Genomic DNA, 7,405 nt, shown 5'->3' with positions numbered 1-7,405 from the left:
TGTCCTTAACAGAGGAAAACCAACCTTATCCCTGTTTCCATTTGATCTACCGGAAATTTCAAGACCCTAACCTAACTCTGTAACTCTGGCTACTGTTTAGGTTTTGTGAAAAACCCATCGGACTCATGGCTCTACATGGATCTACCTTTTGCTACAAAGTGAGTTCTAAGTCTCATTAGCTCCATCAATTTTTCTTCTTCTTATTTGATTCTGCTTGTTAATCAATGCATAACCGTTACCACCTTGAAATTGAATTTCTTTTTAGATGTTATCACCAAATATTTTCGAACTTGAAATTGAGGGTTATATAAGATTGCTCTAATTCTCATTAGCTTGCATGTTGTTGTAGGTAAATTTCATTGCTACAGGAGACTTTAAGAGACTGCAATGTTCATGGACTGACAGTTTCAAGAGAACCCACAATATCTCTTCACCTTCGTTGAAGAAAAATACATTTTTGGCTGGAAGACTCCATTGTCATAAAAAGTTGCACATTGGAGGAGGAACCCGTAAGTTTCTCTGTAATTTTTTTTTTTGCCTTGTTCTCGGGCCAGTGAACTACTGTGCATATAGAATCCAGTAAGTCTATCAAGTGCTAAGTTTTGTTGAACTACTGTGCATATAGAATCCAGTAAGTCTATCAAGTGCTAAGTTTTGTGATGAAAACATCTGATCGAAGATGTTTATGTCACATCCATATGGATGCTCCAAATTGTGTTGTCATCGTCCCTTGTGGCGGCGGCGGCAAATGTCTATACGTTCATCAGAGATTGACTCTATCATTTTTGTTTATTTTCCCTCTCGTTCTTGTAAATGGGTGATAGCCCCCCCCCCCCCCCCTCCCCGGTGCGCCATCATTTGTAGATTTTTACTCACTATGAAAAAAACAATCAAGACTGGCAATTAATCAAACAGTCTATGATTCACTCCTCAAATCGGAACTTACTTGCTGAAGTGCCCATGGTTGAACAGTTTTTTTTGTGGGCCTGCATTTCAAATTTATTTTTGGTCATCAGTTGTCTGCATTCCTACTGTCTAAATTAGTGCTAGGTTGAAGCAGGTCTCTAACTGTATATTTGTATAGCACAGAGTTCTATGCACAGCCTTTCCGCTTATTTTCATTAAGAGCATGTCAAGTAAGAAGTGAGGATTCAGAGGAAGTGTTAAGTGGCGAAAGCATTGTATTGGATGAGCAGACCTTAATGCGTGAGCTTCAGGTTGCCATTGAAGAAGAGAACTATGCCCAAGCTGCAAAAATCAGGGACGGCCTTAAAGTACTCCAGGAAGATAGCAAGGCTTCGGTACTGGCAGCAAATGCTCGGTTTTATAATGCTTTCAGGAAGGGGGATCTGGCTGCCATGCAATCACTTTGGGCAAAAGCGGATAATGTATGTTGTGTGCACCCTGGTGCTAGTGGGATTCAAGGTTACGACGATGTTATGGAAAGCTGGGAGCTTGTATGGATGAACTATGAATTCCCACTAGAGATTGAGTTGAAAAATGTTCGAGTGCATTTTAGGGGGGATGTAGGTTATGTTACATGTGTAGAATTTGTGAGAACAAAAGGCAGCAGTTGGGGGGCTCAATTTGTCACAAATGTTTTTGAGAAGATTGATGGTCAGTGGTTAATCTCCATTCACCATGCCTCACCTGTTGACCTGTAAACATCATCGCAATACATTCAATACATGAATTGCCTTTTTTGTTATTTAGATCCACTTGCATCACAGTTCAGTCTTTATATATAATGCTGGACGCTTCAGCAACCCTGGGTCGGTGATCCTAACACATTGATCAGCCGCCTGCCTGGTAGATCGTGTGAGATGTTCACCTTCTGAAAATTGTTTTTATGATCCGCTTAGATCTCACGTACTACAATGTATCGTGTATTTTAAAAGGGTACCCTTGGAGGGTAAGTGCCTAAAATCTGTTGTAAACAAAGAGGTTCATCCCTTTTTGTTAAGTGCGGTGATTCCTATTCTTTGGTGATCATCCCTTTTTGTTTCCCTTAAACAAAGTGTGTTTGTGTGTTTGAAATTATGAAAAATAATTTTTTAGAATAAAAAAATATTATTTTAATATATTTTTAAATAAAAAATATTTTAAAAAATAATCATAATCAAACTACTAAACAGGGGCAGAGCAAAAAAATAACTTAACTTCAGCACAGGAAAAGTTGTGCCTGAAGGCCACAACCTTTCCTGTTTCAAAAGAACTTGTGTACGAGGCACTCTGCAGTCGTTATGTGATGATAATGTAAATTTTTGCCTTCTAAAAACTCTGTACTCTTCAATTTCAGAGCTGTATGTTTCATGCGCAATTGTTATCTTCACACAAGACAAAAGGAAGATATTAGTGGTGACTACAGCTGATGGAAGATCATGATGGCCTAACAAAATTTCAGGAAACTGTCTAGGAGATCTTCCACCAACTTTGCTGCCTAAGTCCATGGACACCGTAGCGATTGGTCAAGAACTCTCCAACACTGATTTCTCCTCTTCCATTTGGAGAACTTTAGCAGCTATACACCATCAACAAACAGACTCCTGGAATGAGCCCGCTACATCCTTTCAAATGGGGAAACAGGGGGGCTTAGAGTGTATTTCACATTTGTTTGCCCTGGGGAAATGGCGTGAATCTTCTTTGATCCATTACTGGAGTTGCTGAGCTCCTGGTGAAATTCTTCGCCGGAAGCATTGCTGCCATCTTGATCATATGATTTCCGACAACTTATAACATTGACACAAATGAAGAATGCTTGTAATGAAGAAATTGATGAACTGAATTCAGTCGAATACATCCCCTTTTCCACTTGTGCCAAACTGAAGATAGGATGGTCTTGTTGGATTGCTCCCTGCATGGGTGGATATACAAAATAAGAAAACGCCAATATAAATGACATCAAAAGAGTTAAGATAAATTCTCAGCTAAAACACCAAAAAAGTACCTGGGTAAAAAGTTCAAAACAATCTGACATCAGGCAACTTTTGGATGTCCTTGTAATCTTACTACACTGGCTTCTGTTGGTGAGTATACGTAGTTTACAATCAACATCCCAACCACCACAGTCGCATGATCCACCAGATCTCCACCTATGTATCAATGGTGAAGGAACTCCTTCGTTTGGCATGCTATGATTACCACCAGGAAGTATGACAGTAGCACTACTAGAGTGTTCGGTTTCTCCCAGGTTACCGGAGCATTGACTTTCTGAAAGGTACTGTGAGGAGCCCTTGTGCATCAAATTTTCATTTTGATCAGTCTGCTGCAGGTCGAGGCTTGAGATTTCACTAGGCATTTTGACCACAACAGCCGCAAGCTCTCTATTTGCCATGAACTTTGGCATTGCCTGATCCACCTGACTTTGGTCGACACCAAACAAAACAGACTCTTTCACCTTAGTCTGGCAAATGGAGTCTGTTCCAGTCAAATCAAAGATAGAAGAGCAATTAACCTTCATGTGGCCAATCAAATTGTACACATAGCCACAGCTCTTCTCCTTACTACCTTGATTTATCCAGCTGCCACTCCTTTTCTTGATTTCATCAATGGCATAGAACGTATAGTCGCAGCCTGAACCATTCTCTTGAGGTGATGATAACTTGTTCATGGAGGCTTCCAGAATGTTGCTATTGTTCTCAATCACAAATCTGAACATAGGAACTCCATTCCTTATAGTAAGCTGCAGGAGAGCTTTTATTCTCGATGGCTCATGCTTGCCATCCTTAAGCAGTTCTTTGGCATCAAATTGCTTCAAGTTGAAGAAATTCAAGCTTTCATGTGATGAACCAGTTTCAGCTGACTGAAGTGTTCTGGAGCTCCAGGACTTCAGCAGAGGATCTAGCATCCTTCTCAATGGGCTGGATCTAGCTCTGTTATGACCACCTGCCTTCTTTCTGTTTGAATTATTTAAACAAGCAGAACCTTCAGATATCAGGGGACCAGAATTTATGGAAATGTATGTGGAGCTGAACTGTGGGACAGCTGAACTCTCCTTAAATCTGAAACTCCTGCTCATTCGACTCAAACTGAAGCTAAACCAGCGGTTTGGTGAAGGATGTCTGGCTTTTCTAGGCATCAGCTCCACTTTTTCTTGATCCAATGCATTTGAAGTTTCAACTACACTTCCATTTGCTGTCCTGACTCTGCTCTCTTCTGCAAATATATCTTCAGACAGTCTAATTGGCATCTTATACGAACATGCAGATGTACGAGATGCATCAGATGACATCTCTGCACTTTGTGTAACCATGGCAGTGTGCAACACTTTATGGGGCTCTGTGTTAGTTTTATTTCTAGAAAGAAGTGGACATGAGTGCGGAATTTCAGAAGAGTGAACTTCCTCGTGAGAAAAGTCATCTGACAAGCTCTTTCGATTTGTTTTAGTAAAATCCTTATCCACTGGTGTCCTTAGTTCCTGAAGGGAACAATTTGTAGAGTAATTTTTTGGAACAAGGAGAACTATGTCCTTATCCACTGGTGTCCTTTGTTCCTGCAGGGAACAATTTGTAGAGTAATTTTTTGGATGGTTCTTGTTCTCACTGGGTTGATGTTGAGGAGAAAGATCAATAGCTGATTCTTGCAACTCCTCTATTCCAGCTGATTCTTGCAACTCTATTCCCTTCTTAGTTTTGCCACCAGCAACATTCTTTTCCTTCAAACTGAGTGAATCATAGTGACTTCTCAACTGTGACGATGAAGCTCCGATGCTTGAAGTAATCTTCTGATCCAACGATTTTCTCTTTGCATCTGGTCCTTGCCTCTCCCCAGCTCTCTTCTTGGCTGCACTATCACAAGCACTTGCATTCACCTTGGACCTGATTGAGATGCTATCATATCTTGAGTTTGAGGTCCAACTTCCAACTTTAGAAGTGATCTTCTGTTCAAGAATGACATCCGAATTATTTCTGCAGAAAGTCCTGTTGGTCCTTGGTACCTTTTTCTTCCCATCCACACTGCTCTTGGAAGCAGTTTCAAAATCTTTAAAGCGCAAGGCATTCTGGACTGAAGGTTTGGCAGGTTGAGAAACACGGTCATTGTGAGAAGGGTTCAGACTTGAAGAAAGAGAGGGATGCTTCTTGCTTCTGTAATTGAGAATATTATTGTGAACTGCATTAGGAGAGGTAACTGAGTTCATAGCCATTTTACTCGGCAAATTGCTGCTAGTCAACGATGCACCACTGCGATCACTTGCTGCAATTCTCCATTTCTTTAGACGTGACCAGTCTAAAACTCCAACATTCAAAGCCTTATCTTGTATGCTTTCACTTCTCTGCCTGCGCTGGAGATAACCTGGCAAATCTGACATATACTTCACAAGCTCATCATCCTTTCTTGCCTTTATCTTGTCAGAGTGCAGCTGATGGTGTTTCCCTGAAGGTTTTGGTTGGACTGAGATCCGATCATTTGCATGAAGTCTTAGTTCATGAGGCACATCACCACATGGCTGGCTATCATAATATTCTGCTTTCAACTTGTCTTGATGCTTTAGACTCTGCCTTGCCTGGGTTGGAAGAGCTGTATCCTTCACTATCCTGGAATGTTTCTGCCATCTAGAACTCTTCTTCAGGTCCAAACTGAATCCACTTTCACCGGAACGTTCCGAGTATGCACGACTTGATTTTACATCTGATGACATTTTTAACGCTTTCATACTTCACTGACCCATTTTTACCTGCAAAAGCATAAATGAAAAAGGGTTCTGATTCACTCCCCCGCAACTTCAGTTTCTTACACCTTTCACTGATTTACAAGTTGCTAGGATGCTGAAATTAAGTCACACCTGATGTCTGTAAGCGAATATGCATACATAAGTTCTTTCCAATGATCAGAAAGGGAAACAAGTAAAACATGGCAAAATTGAGAAGTGGCTAGTGATAAACCTTCTTCTGACAGATGATCACGAAATGGGGAGAAAACAAAGGGCAGCGAGTATAAAACTGAAGGAAATAAAAAAACATCTAATGGGTTTTATTGACTTAGATGCCTGATCGTTGGGATTTATTGAACAAAACCTTGATCTAAATTTGAGATAAGTAACAGTGACACCTTCGGATAATAATAAACCACCCACTCCATTTTCAAGAACCACCCTTTGCAGCTTTGTCCATTTCAGTTCCTTGGAACCAAAAAAAAATTGAAAAGAAAAAACAATTTTCAACTTCCCATTATTTTAACACAAGTCAAAATCTATATCATACATAATTCGTTACTAATAACTTGGTCATAGATGCATCAAAGAAGAAGAAGAAGAAGAAGAAAATTCAATCAGACTAGGTGGTCAAATATCTCCTTCCAATCTGATATTTCTCTCTAAGGTCTAAACAGATGCAAAATCCGTACTTTCTTGCTTCAATTCAGTAAAGTAACAGATAGAAACAAAATGCAGGTTCCTTCAATAGTTTGTCCGCAGATAAATGCAAGAAGAAGAAAAAAAAACAAGAATCCTGAAACTCCTGCGTTTTCCACTAACAAAGCAAGCCAGTCTAGCCGTTAACTAATTATCATTTCGCGGAAAAGATAAATTTATTATTATATCAGAAAAAGAAACAATCTTTCCTTATCCAGTTCCCAGCAACCAACCCAATAGAAAAGATTATTGAACAGAGCAAAAAGAAAAACAAACATACCAGAAAAGAGAAACGATGAAATGCAGGTTCAAGAAACGAAAAAAGGAAGAAGAAACTCTGATCCCGATACGTAAAATAGCAGTCAGTCTCCGTCTTCTATGTAAATTAAATCATCCTGAGGCCTTCCACAAATAAAGCAATGTTGCAGCAGTGGCTTACTTTGAAAAAACAAGGTTGCATGATAAAATCCCACATGAAATATGGGGAAGTTCTTGGACGATTAATTATGAGGAATCTTTTGCCAATTCTACTTTCCTTGTTCACTTCCCCACCTCTTTTAAGTTTGTCGTATACCAATCTTGGCATTCATGCTTTCGTCCCTAAACTGCTCCCTTCAACGCAAGGCATTTTACTTTGTGGGCGATCTGATCTCAACTTTGTTAAAGAAGAAAAGTGAAATTTGATCATATAGTGCTTCAATTGCAAATACAAGTTCTATAAACTTGTCATATCTCGTATAAACATAGGTCCACGACCTAGAATGTAAAGTACAAATCCCACGTGCCATTCTTTTATCAAGGAATTGAACTCACTGTTCATTGCATCACAGAGGCTTCAGGAAAGGATGTTGGCTTCGTAAAAGATGTGTTACATTTTACAAGTATTGTGGTAAAGGACATGCCAGCAAAATGGAAGCTTTGGTTTTAAATTGTTGGTTTGCGAACGGGTTATCATACGCCTAGGAGTTGCTAGAGTGTTCTTGAGAAATATGGGAATGATCAACAAGACCTCATGCAGCAGAAATAGGCTGAGCTGGAGTAGTTGTGATTTCAAGA

At 39.8% G+C, this 7,405-nt stretch overlaps 2 protein-coding genes across 3 annotated transcripts; one reads left to right on the top strand and one right to left on the bottom strand.

Annotated features, from left to right (window-relative positions):
- Window positions 1-2,441, top strand: LOC118037536 (uncharacterized). The gene is made up of 4 exons (XM_035043526.2): window positions 1-158; window positions 350-509; window positions 1,090-1,660; window positions 2,300-2,441. The coding sequence occupies exons 1-4, from the start codon at window positions 126-128 to the stop codon at window positions 2,370-2,372; spliced, it is 837 nt and encodes a 278-aa protein (XP_034899417.1). The 5' UTR covers window positions 1-125; the 3' UTR covers window positions 2,373-2,441.
- A 119-nt stretch (window positions 2,442-2,560) lies between these two features.
- LOC118037535 (uncharacterized) lies at window positions 2,561-7,141 on the bottom strand. Of its 2 annotated transcripts, XM_035043525.2 has the most exons (3): window positions 6,630-7,141; window positions 2,948-5,674; window positions 2,561-2,854 (listed from the first exon to the last, which is right to left on the bottom strand). In XM_035043525.2, exons 2-3 carry the CDS (start codon window positions 5,651-5,653, stop codon window positions 2,561-2,563), a joined length of 3,000 nt encoding a protein of 999 aa, XP_034899416.1. In that variant the 5' UTR covers window positions 5,654-5,674; window positions 6,630-7,141. The 2 variants fall into 2 exon arrangements, with proteins under 2 accessions (XP_034899416.1, XP_073261223.1); XM_073405122.1 differs by lacking the exon at window positions 6,630-7,141 and having other exon boundaries at window positions 2,948-5,710.
- Between the last annotated feature and the right edge of the window lie 264 nt (window positions 7,142-7,405).

Source organism: Populus alba, chromosome 16 (assembly GCF_005239225.2).
Source record: "Populus alba chromosome 16, ASM523922v2, whole genome shotgun sequence".
Classification (NCBI taxonomy): Eukaryota; Viridiplantae; Streptophyta; class Magnoliopsida; order Malpighiales; family Salicaceae; genus Populus; species Populus alba.
This window is presented reverse-complemented; position numbering and strand designations above follow the sequence as displayed.

What these genes read in the sequence shown, in the direction of transcription:
- LOC118037536 (XM_035043526.2), top strand. Translation starts at nt 126, where the DNA reads ATGGCTCTACATGGATCTACCTTTTGCTACAAA. An exon ending in GATCTACCTTTTGCTACAAA is followed by an intron (nt 159 to 349) that starts GTGAGTTCTAAG and finishes ATGTTGTTGTAG; the next exon opens with GTAAATTTCATTGCTACAGG. An exon ending in CATGCCTCACCTGTTGACCT is followed by an intron (nt 1,661 to 2,299) that starts GTAAACATCATC and finishes CTTCAATTTCAG; the next exon opens with AGCTGTATGTTTCATGCGCA.
- LOC118037535 (XM_035043525.2), bottom strand. Translation starts at nt 5,653, where the DNA reads ATGAAAGCGTTAAAAATGTCATCAGATGTAAAATCAAGTCGTGCATAC. An exon ending in GTTTTGAACTTTTTACCCAG is followed by an intron (nt 2,855 to 2,947) that starts GTACTTTTTTGG and finishes CCACCCATGCAG; the next exon opens with GGAGCAATCCAACAAGACCA.